Source organism: Bombus affinis, chromosome 9 (genome assembly GCF_024516045.1).
Source record: "Bombus affinis isolate iyBomAffi1 chromosome 9, iyBomAffi1.2, whole genome shotgun sequence".
Taxonomy (NCBI): Eukaryota; Metazoa; Arthropoda; class Insecta; order Hymenoptera; family Apidae; genus Bombus; species Bombus affinis.
Window position 1 is genome coordinate 11,954,231 of NC_066352.1, and position 16,975 is coordinate 11,971,205.

The 16,975-nt window shown below is 28.2% G+C and overlaps 1 protein-coding gene and 1 long non-coding RNA gene across 12 annotated transcripts; one reads left to right on the top strand and one right to left on the bottom strand.

The window, feature by feature from the left end:
• Window positions 1-1,593: 1,593 nt before the first annotated feature.
• On the top strand, window positions 1,594-16,773 carry LOC126920200 (aldehyde dehydrogenase, dimeric NADP-preferring). 11 transcript variants are annotated; one of them, XM_050730222.1, is made up of 14 exons: window positions 1,595-1,761; window positions 4,767-4,896; window positions 11,183-11,218; window positions 11,554-11,588; window positions 11,710-11,853; window positions 11,923-12,018; window positions 12,108-12,329; window positions 12,456-12,619; window positions 12,760-12,990; window positions 13,119-13,316; window positions 14,404-14,519; window positions 15,413-15,548; window positions 15,638-15,791; window positions 16,285-16,773. In XM_050730222.1, the coding sequence occupies exons 1-14, from the start codon at window positions 1,735-1,737 to the stop codon at window positions 16,303-16,305; spliced, it is 1,710 nt and encodes a 569-aa protein (XP_050586179.1). In that variant the 5' UTR covers window positions 1,595-1,734; the 3' UTR covers window positions 16,306-16,773. The 11 variants fall into 11 exon arrangements, with proteins under 11 accessions (XP_050586189.1, XP_050586179.1, XP_050586178.1 ...); XM_050730232.1 differs by lacking the exons at window positions 15,638-15,791; window positions 16,285-16,773 and adding an exon at window positions 13,525-13,640 and having other exon boundaries at window positions 1,594-1,761; XM_050730221.1 differs by lacking the exons at window positions 14,404-14,519; window positions 16,285-16,773 and adding an exon at window positions 13,525-13,640 and having other exon boundaries at window positions 15,638-16,227.
• LOC126920218 (uncharacterized) lies at window positions 8,320-9,847 on the bottom strand. Its single transcript, XR_007711908.1, has 3 exons — window positions 9,542-9,847; window positions 9,311-9,435; window positions 8,320-8,475 (listed from the first exon to the last, which is right to left on the bottom strand). It is a non-coding gene; the product is annotated as an uncharacterized LOC126920218 (long non-coding RNA).
• Window positions 16,774-16,975: the final 202 nt, after the last annotated feature.

Below are 16,975 nucleotides of genomic sequence, written 5' to 3' on the forward strand. Positions count from 1 at the left end.
CTAAAAAATAAATATATCCCTGTTCAATTATACATTCTATTTACAACTAATATTTTAGTGAAATTTATTATTATTCAATTTTTATTAAAATTATTATTCAAAAAAATTAAAGATTTCTTATATGTCTATACCTAATTGGAAATAGTATTGAATTGTCATATCTACATATATACTTAACAAACATTGCAGTTACACGCTTGATGACAATGGTACGAAAATTCTCGGCATACTTCTATATTTTACTTCTGTGCGCCTTTATTTTAAAATTAGTAGATACACGTCCGACAAAAGTTGCTCGTATCGTATTAACAAAAAAGAGAGGGGAAACGTTTAAATCGTTAATTTGGTTCGAGAAAAGTCGAGGCGATCGAACGAAGGTTAAAGGTAATATGCCTGACATTGAGGATGGGTGGTCCTGAACGCATAAGAAAATTATACATTAGTCTACGAAGTGAAGACATTTTGTACTGATATTTGTGCGATTTTTCATGGAAACTTCACCTGTGATATTAAAGATTTCCATTGCGTTAAATGGACTTTCACATTCTGGTTAAATTTTTATTTTTCCGACGTGACCCACTTGTCCATATGTTTCATGAAAATACGAAATTACCAAATTGAAGATTCGTAAGAGTTTCAAACAAGAAATAACTTCATCTGGAAATTAATGCTGATTCAAAATCTAATTCGAGTAGTCGAGGAATAAGAATTTATCTTACAGAGATATGCCCGAATCATTTTTAAAGATATACGTTTTCCTCTACATGTTGATCGATTCAATAGTTTTTAACGTAAAGCAGCTTGAAATAAATCAACATTGATTTTTTTAGAAAGTTGCGTAAACCAGTTTTCTGATATTGTTATACAATTATGGCGGAGATTGCGTGATAGACTTTCTCGATTACGTTTGCTTCATGCAGGTTTACCCGCACAGGATACATCTGTATCCGTAGAGAAAGCGCCAAAGAAAGTGAATTGAGAAGCCACATTTCACAAACGATCTAGGAAAGTAGGAAACAAAAGCGTGCAACTCACTGGAAGAAAGACAATCTCTAATTTAAAAATCGAATTAGGAAAATTACGTCGTATTGATTTATTTACATTCCTTCTTTTTTTTTCTTTTTTTTGTGCGAGTGTTATAATCCAACGCAAATTTTATGTAATTTTGCAGCTAAAGTATCGAGAATAGCATATTAAAGTATTTTCTTATTCGAGTGATGACAAATAACTCACACCTGAATAGTATTAATGAAAATTCATTTGCATATTATTTAGTTTAAATATTATTCTACTCGAAGAATTTACAAATTTTACTTCATTGTTATTATAAACATTGCTATGGATTAAAAAATTCTTGCTTTCAAAAACTCTATTCAATTCTACGTTTCGAAATTTCTTCGCGTAACTTAATTGAACTGAATGGAGCTCGTTTAACGTTGAAAATATCGATTCAGATACTCGGACGATAATCCCCGGTACGGCGTTTGTATGCAAATAGGCACGACCTCAGCTTTTTAAATTCAGCGTAATGTTTCTAATGAAGTTTCAACTCCCGCCAGTCGTCCTATCATTATAGCGATCGACATTCAGTCCTTGATTTTCATCGATTACGTATGAACGACCGATCGCGCGACGATTTTCCCTACAGTATCTCAGCAATAATCGCCGCGTGTTAGAAAAGTGTACTGGAAAATTACTTAGAACGCGCAAGTTTCCCATAATAAAACGTGAAATATGACTGATCAACAAAAATCAACTATGGTGAGTACAATATTCGTATGGTATGGATTCAAATCTTATGATATGTTCTTCTCTCGTTCAGGAATTCGCTAATAATCCAGCTTATTAGTTATTTTTCAATAAATATGATAAGGTCGATTGATCACGCTACCCTTTCCTTCATAAAACAAATCTGAATAATTGAAAACGACGATTTATCATTGTCGTCGCGTTACATAAACAATTAAAAAAAAATGTGGTGATATTAGTAAACAAGGAAAAAAATCAAAGAATGCAAAAACTCGTTTATTGATCAAAAGTAAAATATTGTGAGTGCAAATATAATCTATGTTTACAATTAAGAAAGAGAAGCTTCTTGAATTTTTATGAAGAACCTGGTAATAAAATTTGTTCAGGATCAAATCGAAGAGACAATTAATAACAAGATGTTATGATTTAATGAAACCGGCAAGTCATTGCTTTCGAAAAAATAAGCTTAGAATAGAATGAGTTGCTCTGATCATTAAATTCTTCAAAACTCGTTTAGATCACATGAGGTCACCATGTCCTCGAAGAAAATGATCTTTGTTCATCGATACTTACTTAGATAGTTTGCATATGTTAATTCGTTTCTCTACCAATGAATCTCATATACCTAATAAAATTAGCAACACACATTGTCTATTGCATTTTCTCTTCGCATAATGTCGTATAACTTCGATTTAGACGAGAGAGGCAATTATAAATAACAAAATTGAAAATAGTTGATAATCGGAGAATACAAGGAAATAATAAAATGTTTAAATTGAACTGGAGTGACAACGAAAGAAAATTTTTCAAGAAAGCAGAAATAACTTGGAGTGCGATAAACATATCGAAGGAAATAATTTAAAGAGGAAGCAGTGATGAACTGCGGAAGATAAAAGAGTGTGAAAATACATATTAAGAGAAATTCTTATGAAGATGAGAGAAAAATCTGAAATGAAACGGAAACGTTTCAGATTCTTTCAAATTTAAGAATAAAACATCTTCGTGAGTTCAATTATTTTCACTACAAAATTACAAACAATGTTTAAATACGAGCGTTTAAGTCAGAGGAATATAAATTATAAATGATCGTGGAAATAATTATGGAAGCCTAATAATCATAAAGTGCAGATACAGTTCTAACCCTGATGAATATTAAATTTTGACTGTATTAATAAATTATGTTATTTCAGAAATAATGTGATTAGCGAAATAATATGATTGTTGTAAATTGACATCGGGAAGTCACTAAGCTTGAGTGAAATATTACAGATAGAATATTATTAAAATAAAATATTAAAATAACATGTACTTCAATTCCCGTCTACTATTTATTATAATTAAATACATGTATATACAATATATTGAAATGTATGGAATTTGTATTTTAACAGCACTGTTTCATTTGTGCTTGAATTTCTACGATACGGCAAATCAATGTATCTGCTTTTGAGCAAAGCATTCTTTTCGGAGAAAGGAAAAGTAAAAGTAGGCTAGTTACGTGGACATTTCTTAGCACTTTTGTACAAATTATTTATATTGATGATCTCAGGACATTTCGTATCTGGAACTATTTACATTTTTTCGTTTCCTTTCTCGTTGTCCATATATCTTCAGCTTTTTAATACAAAATTAAAAAAAAAAATAAATTACTCTTAAAACTATCTTTAATCGCATGCTTAACAAATATTCTAATATCTTAAAAATATTCCGAAACTTTGAGAAGAAGAAGAAACACTCAAAGCGATACAAGACGATCAGAAATTATCATAAATTCATATCATATCAGCGATTATCATAAATTTCTCAGCTTATACCTCTAATGTTCCGAACGTCGTCCGAATTTCGTTGCAAAATTTCACAGTTAAAGCCACTAATACTTCTAGGTTATTTTGCATCGCGGTAACTATTTGAAAAGAATATTTCTGCGTTCAGTCGTGACGTAGCTGTGTGAAAGGCAGCGTCGTCTTTCCAACATTAGTAACATGACTTGTTAAATATTGATAATATCTTAGAAGCGCGATTATTTCGTAAATGATTTTACAATTAATTACGTCTGTGTTACGCCTTAAAAAATATTTCCTGCTACTGATAACCGCTTGATTCCATCGTTGGAAAGATTTTGCATTAATGGTGAACTATGTATGATGTAATTTAACTGACTAGAAAGATTAATTACATAAACTTGAATTTAGTTTAAAGCAATTAATGTTTCGTATAATTATTGAGTCGTTCGTGTGTCGTTGTTTCGAGTGTGTTCATGTACATATGAACAAAAATCATATATGTATACATAGTGATTTATGAAAGTATTTGAACGTTTACGGAAACCTTTTATGTGAATATATCATGCGTGTTAATACGAAACATTTTTCGATTTCATTAACGCTGTAATAACTATTACCATCAGATTGATACGATCGAAAATAAAACTGAAAATTTACAACTTCAAAAAATTCGTTCGCGAAATAAAAGAAAACGACTGTTAAAATGATCAAAATTACCGTGCGTATTAATTACATTAAAATTACATGAAAATTACATCAAAATTACCGATGGATTAACTACATTTACTATTACTACACCAGACTACGAAATTCTAATACTTCGTTCCGTTCTTAATGCTTCAGATCAAAATATTTTACTTCTACGAAATATCAATCACTTGGAGTTATCTCGAATGACTACATAACTTGAATACTCTAATTCAGCAAATTTAATGTTCTTACGATTAGAACAAAGATCAAATAAAAAATACGCAATTAATTAGAATCAATAACTTGATGTGATTGAATTTCGTCGTAAGGAACATTCAGACGATCAATTTTATCATCAATATTCACAGCTCTCAACCATTATTAACAACAATATTTGTCGATCGTTTAGTCTTGAGGGACTCTTATCTACGATAATGTTATGAACCATGAATATCGCAAAAATATGAAAACTTATCAATATAAATAATAGGATCTGTGATATGCAAACTTCGCTGATATGCTAATTGCTACGGTTATTTCCAGAGAGAAGTGGTGCTCGAAATGAGCGATACGAACGGAGAACCAATTCCTGCCAAGCCACAGAATATAACGCCAGTCGTAGAAGAGCACCGGATCGATATAGAGTCAGAATTACCAGACGACAACAAGTCCAGTGAGTGATCTCGACATTATTATTATTAATCTTTCATTCCTCGTTCTTCGTGTCTTCATTCATCTAATATATAATAATATATAGTAATAAATATATATAATAATCGAGATGATTAATGATATAAAAAAGAGAAAGGTTTTACGATGACTTTAAGAAGATCCAACGATGATAAATCGATAAACTTGAAAGTGATTATTTTTGAAGCCACAAAGTGACATTTAAAAAATGTGAATTTAGTGCCTTTGGTTCCTCGTTGCATTAAATTAAACAATTAATTTCTTACGCAGAGCAATTTAATCGTAGTTATAATTTATCATATACTAGAGACCAGTATAAAATTACTTCTTATATTTACTGTACGAAACAACGTAGAATTTAAGCAATCACGGAATGAGAATTCCCATTGTTTTATCTCTTTTATTTAATGGGGCCCTAGGGAAAAATGGTGTAAGTAACAAAATCTTTAATTTTGCATTAGACAAAACTGTGAATAAAGCTAAATTTCAATATGTCTACAAGGAAGAACAATCGGTATGCTTCCAACATTGAAACATTTACTTTTCTATAATTATTATTTCTTTTAGTATAAGAAAGAGAGATCTCAAAGAAATATTAATTCCAATTTTTATTCTATTATAATTTCGATTCATACCTTTAAAAGTTAAAAATAAATTCGCAACAGAATTGTCAAAATAATATAAATAAACTTAGAATAAATAGGAATCTTCATGCATCGCTTTTCTTTCTACTTTCTTCGATGATTTTTGCTTTCATTTCTTTCTTAAGTTTAATTTGATAAAATCGAATTATCTGTATTACGTCAATCCAATACGTTTGCACAGCAGAGGACAGGAGTGATCTCATTTCTATAAAACACGGTGCTGAGTTTCAACAGTTTTCACTTCAAGGACGTATAAATTATTCTATAAATCACTGATCCACGCTAAATACATATCTACCTTTAAACTTTCTTGGCTGTCCATCTGTATGATTTTCGAACAAACTGAGACTCTCTTATTAAGCAACGCATCATTACGTAGTAACGTAAAACCGTAATACGCGAAGCTATGCAATGCAGAGTTTGTTTCGATTTTTATAATATACTGTACTAAATTATGCTAGTGGTGTTAGACATCGGTAATGGAATAAATTTTGCAGAAAAGAGCTTCACAGAACTAAAAAAAAACGAAACCTAAATAAAAGTTTATTTCGTCTACTAAATATTATAACAAATACTCTGCTATGGATGTCTTATAAATTTTTTAATATTCTACGCATTCTATGCATCTTTTTAACTTTCTCATAAGTGCATAAAAATTCGTAATCTCTTATCGAATTCCCAAAATTATGCCAAGAGTCCTATACCATTCATTAAGATCCTAACATATTAAATGCAGTAGATAAGGAGGGAAATTTAAGTAAGGATAACGTAATTAAAAAATATAACATCGATCTCAGAAATTTGTTTACTTCATCTCTAAGCAGCCAAGCTTTGTTATTATTAACTACAAACTCTAGATCTTTGATCGAATTTTTATCATAAATCCTTTCTATTATATATCTTTTAACAATTTCCACGCTAAAAAAATTCCACTTTAAAAATTCGATGAAAAATCCAGTCTTATCGAAAGTTGAGAATTACCATTTCCACGAATTTCCTTATATTAGAATAACCTTCTATTAGATATTTTGCTGAAAATCTTTATGTTTTAAAATTTCTATAGGCATTCTGAATTTTCAGAATCGACGAGTATATATTTAGAATATTTTATCTCCGAATACTTTCGGGCTTCTTCGCAGGCGCGAATATCAACGCGCTATAAGAAGGTATAAAAGCGCTTGAAAACTTGTTGTAGTAGATTTGTTGTACAATTGCGCTCACAGATCTGTCAGCGATCGAATCTAATCATTTGTACGCGGTCATTTCAGTGATTATCTAGACATTGCAGAAAATATATAAGATAAAAGTAATATATGTAAGTTTAGTTCTATTGAAGTGCGTATACCTAGCGATAGTACACAAGTAACAGTGTTTTATAAATATATTTACAATTGAAAGGTGAGTGACAGAGAGCCATTTTTTAAATTTTAGAACAGTAGGAATTCTATCATAGATGTAAAATGATTAAGCAATGAATAAATATTGCAAATCTGTTTGTTCGAATTCCTTGTTCAAATGATTGAACGTTGAAAATAATCACCTTCTTCAATCACAATAATTTTTATGCTATTTAAAAGATTGTCTGCCTTACCTGTATTCATACTAAATGTGTATTATACGTTTTTAAAGACTAGTTAACTTGCATGAGTTGGAAATACGTTGACGTTTTATTTATTTTCTTCCTGTACGTAGTGTATTACGCAAGAACTTTTAACAAATTAAACACTTGTAGCATTGCTTTATTATCTTAATATATGAACATGCTACTAAGCCAGACATATCTGCTTATTTATGTATACAGTACCGAACATAAGTATTGACACACCCACAGATGGAATAATTTTTTTTAAATTCTACCAGACGACATTGAAAAGTTAGGCGTAAAAGCATTAATTTATTAAATGATATGTAACGAAAAATGAGTAGAAAAAATTACAATTTGTTGAAACCATGATGGAAATAATAAAGATCCTCTTCTATAATTTTTTTATCTGAACTTGTAACGAACATTTGTAAAATACTATATTTATATAATTGCTATAAATTACAAATGGTTTTCATCAATGGAAAATCTCAGTTTCCCACGATTTTCTGCCTATAACTATAATAAGTCTAAAGATTTGTACATCTTTTGATGCCTGTAGCTCGTTACTGCATCAACCGAATTCAATAATATTTTCATTATAGGTTCAGATAAAAAAATTGTAAAAAGCAACCTTTAGGTATTATTTTTACAATTAATTGTAATTAATTAATTGTAATTTAATTACAATTGTCTTAAAATTTAAGAATAAAACTTTTTCTTCTCTCTCTTTTTTCTCAACTCTTTAATAAACTAATTTTTCTAATTTCTCAAAAAGATTCAAATCGTTCAGTCCAATCTTTAAAAAGTTTTAAAAGTTGTACCAACACTTATGCTTGGTATTATATATGCAAAAGTCGTATTAAATGATAATTGTATTAAAATTTCATATTCCTGCGTAATTATCGGACTTTTTGTATCTTCAAGGAAAAAAGCGGTACAGGTCGTTAGAAATCGAAGAATAGGATAGCGATAAAATATGAGCTGTGTAAAAATTACGGTGGAACCATCAGTAAAGTTTTACAATAATGTTAATGGTATGAATTTTATGAAAAAATATGATGCACTGTAGTATGTTCTGCCGCACATCTTTCATTTTGTTATGTTTTATGTTTCTTTACTGATCTATTACACAATTTGAATTTCGAGCGCGAGCGATCGCAAGAAAACGCACTTATAATTCTGTTCAGCTATATATTTCGATAATTCTGTCGTAACTGCTTAAATTTATTGTACAATAGCATAAAATAATATATTTGCTATATTCATCACTCACGTATATTGAAAACAAATTGGCGATGACTAAAATTAAGATCTGCCTTCGATTAACAGAAATCTGAAAGCAAAGTTAGGAAATTCTTATTTATTCATTCATTCAAAGAGTGAGAATTACATTTTTAGTCAGCTTAATAATAAAGTCAAATTCTTAAGTTTTCAATAAAACAAATATCAATTTGAACACACACTTTATAAAACTGATACATATAGAAATTGGTATAATACATTTATGAGATATTACCTGTTTGATTTATCATTGTAAACATTTGACAATTTCGTACAACGTAAACTAATAATGCTGATTATCATTAGTAGTATTATACATATCTATAACAAGATTAAAATACCTAACTATTCCTTCATTAATTACTTGAAACATCTCGCATATAACATATCTGAACATAAAATCATAAAAATAAAAAGCGCGCTGCGAAAACACTAATATTTACCATCATGAACTAATAATAGACTAATCTTATGTGGGAATTTATCATTTCTTTTTAAACGACTATAGTACTGACATCTATAAAGAAATATCAAACCTTTTCTTTATCGATTCAGTACCACATACAGAATAAGTTACTATGATAAATTATTCTTCTATGGAATTACTCTTTTTGAGGTTGGGTTAATAAACATACTGCAAAATTAACCTTTACTCAGAATTTCAAGATTAAATTTGTTTACATCATATTATATTTATCACAATGTCCAAGCTTATGAAAGTAATCATAAATCTCAATTAAACCGTTCTTTTAAGACATGATGCTGATATTTCATTGACTCTTAGATTGACTTTATTTATAACGTAAAAAATAGAAAATTATTTTTTACATGAAATACAAGACAAAGCATCTAGCTTCATAATCTCAAATTACTCGAAAATTACTTACTGTGGACACGGAAAATTATTCTTCGAAATATAATTTCATTTAAAAGACAACCTCGCTTTGACACCATTTAACTTTTGAAAGATTTCCTCATACAGTAAGTAATGTTTTAGTTACTTTTTATCTGACTGCAAAGTGTAGATTAATTTTTATTTGTATTCTATTGTAAATTAAATCACTACAAAAGATAATAATTAGTTTTTAAAAGAACTGTTCAATAGTAATCATTATTACCTTGACAAGTTTAGTCTTCATGACTTAATAAACAGATGTCTTTCCTTAATAAACAGAACATTTCTCCAAGCAAAATTTATCTTTTCTGAATCGGTAAAACAGTAACAATAATGTGATAAAAGTGCGACAAATATGATTGCATTCCTAGAATGCATTCTGACAACTATGTACCTTTCTCGGAAAATCTCAAATCTACTTCCGTTAACTTCTTTTGCGTTTATCATTCCACGCAATAACAAAGACGATCACATTACACATTCATTAATGCTTTATAATTTATACTAAAGAAACGTTAAAAGACTTTACTCTTAATTATTACTCTTTAAAATGTAAAAATAAAAATAATTTTAATAATATCGTATTTAAACAAACTTTTATCAAAAAGAACATAAATTGATAATATGTCCATTATATTATACTAATAGATAGGAGTATAATTTTACTTAATAAAATCTCATATTATAAAATGTTCTAAAACGTAATGTAGTATGTAAATGGATATTTATATGGGAATGTAATAAAAGAGGTAGATATTTTTATTTCTGATGACTACCAATTTCGGTGATTGGATCGAATTTCTGCATTCACTGCTATAAACTGTAGAGGGCATATCAAAGCAATCCCAGAACCTCTGTTTCACACGATCGGTATTTCAGAATATATAACATAAAGTGAGATAAGCACCCATACGGTATTAAATCTATCCTGTATTTTGTCTGTGATTATTCTTCCCTCATTGTTTCGCACCAAAACAAACGTGCTTGTTCAAAATTAAGATTATTTTTATTTTTCAGAGGACAAGTATATATGTACGTATATCTACATATATGATAAAAATAATTTTAAATTCTTTCAATTTTAATTTTTTACTATTTTTATTGTTTTTTAGACATACTACTGTATTTTAATTTTATTGCTTATAATTAGATAGTAAAAATATCTTCAGTTCTACTTATATTAGTAATTTTTTATTGTATTAATTTTTAATGAATAATAAGTATTTGTACGGAGATTCGGCACAATCAAATAACATTAATTATATTAGAAATATTTGTTCTGTACTTTATTATTGAAGATTTTTATCTATGCAATATGACGTTTTATTATAAATTCACGTGTCTAAAATGTGTACAGGAAGATAGATATCATTACTCCCAAGAATTGATTCATGGTTTCATTTGCATAATTTCACGTTTTATGATTCAATAAACTACGAATATTGAAGCATAAACATACTTTCATCCTCACCTTCTATGTAGTAATATACAATAAATATTTTTGATAATATTGAAATTTGTTATAATTGTTTGTCATAGATATTAAATAGCATAAGAACTAAAAATATTATACACAAGTTAAGAATATTAAGTAAATCTATTAACGTACATGACGAATATTTTTTATTTCCGTACAAGTGTGTAATGCGCTATACGTATCTAAGCTTTATTTGTCGACGCTGATATCTTAATATGTATTTATTCAAAGATTGAATTGCTTCTATCCTGTATTATTATAATACAGACATATCTGATTTATAGTCGAACTATAATCTCGAACCACTTATTATTCGAACGTTCTGTTTCACGCATTTTAAACTTTTTTAATCATATATATGTACATATGTAATTGGTTTTTTTTCAGTTGCTTCACGTGATCCTATTTTTAAGCTGGTTTTGTGTACATCAAATTTTGAATGTTATAAATATTAATAATAATATGGAATTATGTTGCAGTATATATGAGAAATATTCAAATAATAATTCTTTTAATATATTACTGTACTATAATGTACTTACAGAAATAAAGTAATTTAAATGTATCCTTCATTATTTACATTTATAAAAATATAAAAGTTTACTTCATATTTATTCATCATAGTTTCTGTTATATTATAAATAATACTATGTCATATGTATTATAATATTTATTATTATATTATAATAAGAGATGTTCGTAGTAACTATTATATGGTCATTTATTTCTCCTTTTATAGTCAGTTATTTATTTTCTAGCACAAACTGAGGGGAAAATGACAGATTATGCAAATGTAAGTACACTGATTTGTTATTCTATTTTACAGAATAAAAAATTGATGTATCAAATTTTCCAGAAAAATATAAAAACAAACAATTTCTTATTATGTACTTAAATCTACAATTTTTCTCTAGCTTGTTGAGCGCACACGAAATGTATTTCTTAGTGGTAAAACAAGACCACTAGAATGGAGATTGAAACAACTAAAGCAAGCACAACTTATGATAAAAGAATGCGAACAAGAAATTATATCTGCTCTTGCTAGTGATCTGCACAAAGTTTGTATAATAACTATCCATTATATTTCATATTATAGGTTCATAAATAATGGATTTCTTTCTTTGTAGTCTAAATTTGAATCTCTTACAACAGAAGTAGTATTTACAGAAGGAGAAATCAAAGATTTGCTTATATATCTCAAGGAATGGTCAGCTGATGAAAAAGTATCTTTGATATTTTGTAACTTTTTATGCGTATTTAACTATCTTATTTAAATAGATAAATATATAATTCAATTATTTGTATCTTTTAGCCTCCAAAGTCAATAATCAACATATTGGACAAGGTTGAAATTAAAAAAGATCCATTTGGTGTGGTTCTTGTCATAGGACCATGGAATTATCCTTTCCAGCTATGTGTAGTTCCTCTAATGGGTGCAATAGCTGCTGGTAACTGTGTTATTCTTAAACCATCAGAAATATCTTCTGCCACATCAAAAGTTCTTGCAAAAATTATTCCAAAATATTTAGATCAAGTATGTACTCCAAATTCTACTAGGAAACTCTAAACTCCGAATTCTAATAGGAAAATGATTCTGAAATAATCAAAAAAAGATATAAGCATTTCTCACTATGTCGTAAAATAATATTGCACGTTCTAGGAATGTATACATGTAATACTAGGAGGTGTTCCTGAAACAACAGAACTACTTAAACAGAGATTCGATTACATCTTTTATACAGGTTCAACTACAGTTGGAAAAATTATTCGCGATGCGGCGAATAAATTCTTAACGCCAGTGACATTAGAACTAGGTGGTAAAAGGTAAAAAAAATGTATATTCATTAATATACTCTCAGTATACTATATTATAGTACAGTATATAATTAATTAATGTATATTTATTACTTTTATTTTCTACACTTCATAATATAAAAACGATAAATAAATGCATTAATTTACAGCCCTGTATATATAGATAATACGGCGAATTTAGAAGTAAGCGTGAAAAGAATACTTTGGGGCAAATGCGTTAATGCTGGACAAACATGTATTGCACCTGATTACGTACTTTGTACTGAGGAAATTCAAAATAAATTCATAAAAAGGGCAAAGGAGGTTCTCAAAGAATGGTATGGTGATAATCCCAAAGAAAGTCCAGATTTAACACGTATAATTAACGAACAACATTATAAGTAAGATTTTTATTATTATTATTATTATTATTATTATTATTATTATTATTATTATTATTATTATATATATATACGTATCCTATAATTTTACATTATATTGCATTCTATGAAATCTTATATTTTTACAGACGCCTTGTAAAATACTTAAATAATGGCAAAGTAGCACTAGGAGGTGATTGTGATTCTAACGAAAAATATATCTCGCCAACTATACTCGTTGATGTCAAGCCTACGGATCCCGTTATGCAAGATGAAATATTCGGTCCAATATTACCATTTGTAAACATAAATAACGCTTATGAAGCAATTAACTTCATAAATAGTCGGTGAGTTCTTTATATATAAATTTTTTCAATAATAAACATGTACAAAAATGTTCTACTAATAAAAATGCACAGAAATATTTTTTAATGATTATAATCTTCCAAAATTATATGCACACTGAAGATTTATCCAATATCATAAATTTCGTTAAAATATTTTATATAGCAAATAACAAGAAATAATATATGGCAATTAATTCTTTACGTTTAGAGAAACCCCACTCGTACTATATATTTTTTCCAAGGACAGGAGTGTTCAAAATTTATTAATAAATCAAACTCGTAGTGGAAATGTAGGAGTAAATGACACGATGATGCAATATTGTGGTGAGTTAGGATATTAAGCGAAGAATGGTAGACTTTTTGGTAGATTTTAAATGGTGGACTGTTAATGTATGGAATGAAGCAGTAAAATTTGCTTTAGTTCTTATAAGCTGTATAAATCTTTATTTTATCTAATATGTATTTATATTGAGGTGTTGGTTTTCTGTTGTGATAGTCGTATAATGCGCACATTGGTAGTAGTCAAATATTAGGGATGGTATAGCTATATTTTTACACATATTGGGGCCTTTTTAGATATTAATAGAATAACTATATATTTTTTGATACATGCATATTGTATATATTGCCCATCATACATGTTCCATCATACTGGTTTTCAAAATGGTAAACTCTCAAGATCCATAATCACACATCAATATTTCATATTACCTAGTAAACCAAGGTGAAAGTTTCTTTGTCTTAGTTTTATAAATATTAATTGCATTAAAAACGAGTATCCACTCATATATTTCTCCTATGCTACAATTTGTCAGATTCTAATTAAATTACACTTAGATTCTCTGTATATTTGAAATTTTTTGCAAATAACATCTTTGAAATTGCATTCCATGATAGTACACATATAAATATTGGTAATAGTAATTGTAAACTCTTTACTATACTTTAATCTTTATAATTCTTTGTAATTCGCTACAACCACTTGTAGTGAACTTGCACTTGCAAATGTAATACAAGGATTCAAATAGTTTGAATTCCCTACAGGTCTTCAATTGCTAATTCATAAATTGTGACATATTCTATACAGGGAGAAGCCATTATCATTATACATATTTAGTACTGAAGAGAAGACTATATCGATATTTCTTGAAAATACAAGCAGTGGTAGTGTTTGTGTTAATGATGTAATAATGCATGTCGCAGGTATCTTGATACAAATATACATCTAGATATCTTTGTATAATGTTTAAACTTATGCATGTTTGCATGTATTGTTGTATGTTTGCGTATATTCGATAATTCCAAAAAAATCGGGACTCAGGTATTGCAATTATGCATTGGTAGAAACGACTCCAATTGAAAGCTTAAATATGTCCGATATAAAAAAGGACAATACGAGTGAAAGAGAAAGAGGGACTGAGGGTCAAAACGTTCGGCAATATATAAAACATAAAAGGTCCGTGACAAGCTAAGACCTTTTTTAACCAAAAAAAATCAAACTTTCTTATTTTTGATTTGTGATAAATGTAACCAACATGTTTGTTACATATTACCGATTGAAGTGACATCAAGTACGGTATAATTCGGAGCATATTTGCTTATTTGATAAATGATACCTAGATACATATCAATAAGTAAATATAATTCAAATTATATCGTTTTGGCTTTATTTTAAACAGAAAGATCTGGAAAATATGATAATAAATGTTTAATTTAAAAAAGATTAAAAATAAAAAAGTTTTATTTCTGGATTGGTATCTAAATATGTTGTCTCAGTGATATTTGACATTCATTCATTACACTACTCGACCGCCACGGGCCGTCGACTTCTCAGTGCGTCAGGAAACCTCGCTCCCGTAATAGGAATGACGACTGTGCAATTATATAAAAGATCTTTTTATGCAATTATCGAATATTTCCTGTATATATATATATATATATATATATATATATATATATACACACAAATATACATACACACACAATAATTTTATATTGTACATATGTTTGTACTTTGTGTATATAATATCATAATATATCATGATATATTTTATATTTAATATTTAATGTATGAACATTAAATATCTGTCTTTCAGTTGACACTTTACCGTTTGGTGGTGTTGGTAATTCTGGTATGGGAGCCTACCATGGAAGATATACATATGATACTTTCGTGCATAAAAAAGGCTGCCTTATTAAAGATTTTAATAAGTTAGGAGAAACATTAGCATCGTAAGAAGCCTTCTATAAAATTATATTGTACACATCTAGCATAGGAATAAATTTATAGAGAAATAACTATCGTTTGTAATTTGCTGCAGATGCCGTTATCCGCCATATTCCGACAAGAAGTTGTCTTACATAGAATTTTTATTGGCAAAACGGCCTGATATACCAGGAATTAAATACATTCCACATCTTTTAGCATTCGGTTTGGGAATTCTTGTCACATATGGTATTTCAACTGTTTTAAAGGTATATAAACCGAAGCGTATTTAGTGCACATATTAATCTATATTCGTAACAATTTGAACTATTATACATCATTGCACAAAATATTCGCCGCACAATGTATGCAAACTTTATAGTCATAGAATTAATTTGTGAAAACTTAAATGTTGTAAATAACTGAATGTTCCATTTTCATTCTAATTCAAATGATTTACTATTGAAAACTTATGACCTTAAAGAATACTTCATGCTTGAAATGGTTTATAATAGTTAAATTTCAAAATCACATTTCATTAAATTTTTATACATGTTTTTTTAATATGCTTCCATATAAAAATGTTTATTATGATCTATAGTTAAAACGCCGCGAAACAACACGCACATTTAACGAATATTATCATTTATTATGTTAACACAACTACTAACGGCTCAATAAAGGCAATAAGTGTTGCTATATAAATCACCATTATTTTGTTCTTCCCTAATACTTAACTAACATACGAAAATACTTTTTCAGGTTCAAGAAGAAAATTGTTAATGGACTCCTCACAATACTGTTACAAAAGCTTGTTATCAATTACAAATTTCAGAACGTTATTTATGTATAATTTTTACCTATTTGTATTCTAGATTCGTACGTGTTTGCAACGAGTAAGAGAACTTTTAAATATTAAAATAAAAATCAAATACATTTCTGCAAAAATTTAGCTTTAGAGCTTATATACTTACACATATAAAATTTTAATAATCGCTATTTTAATATTATTAATACCGTACAAGTTACTAGAAGATAAATTAGCACAAAAATTGTTCCTAAAAAAATCGTGTTTTTATGACATAATTCTTTTTTAGATATTTTATAGCTAACTTCAGCTTCCACAATATTGTATTTTTTAAAGATTACAGTAAGATTTATCAGTATATAAATTTGCCATAGTGTATATAGAATGTATAATGTGCAAAATTGTTGCCATAATGTTAAATAAATATATAAAAAACCCTGCCATTTCACTATTTTTATTAGAATTATATATAGTCCGATGAATAATAAATGTACTGTTTATAACATAACAGTACATATGAATATATATTGCAAATAAAGTACATATAAAATAGTTAGCATGTAATAAGTACTTAATACGTATTGAGATAATATAAAAAATTTAATCTTTTTTTTAAGAAAAAGTACTTTTTACTAATTTCTTTGA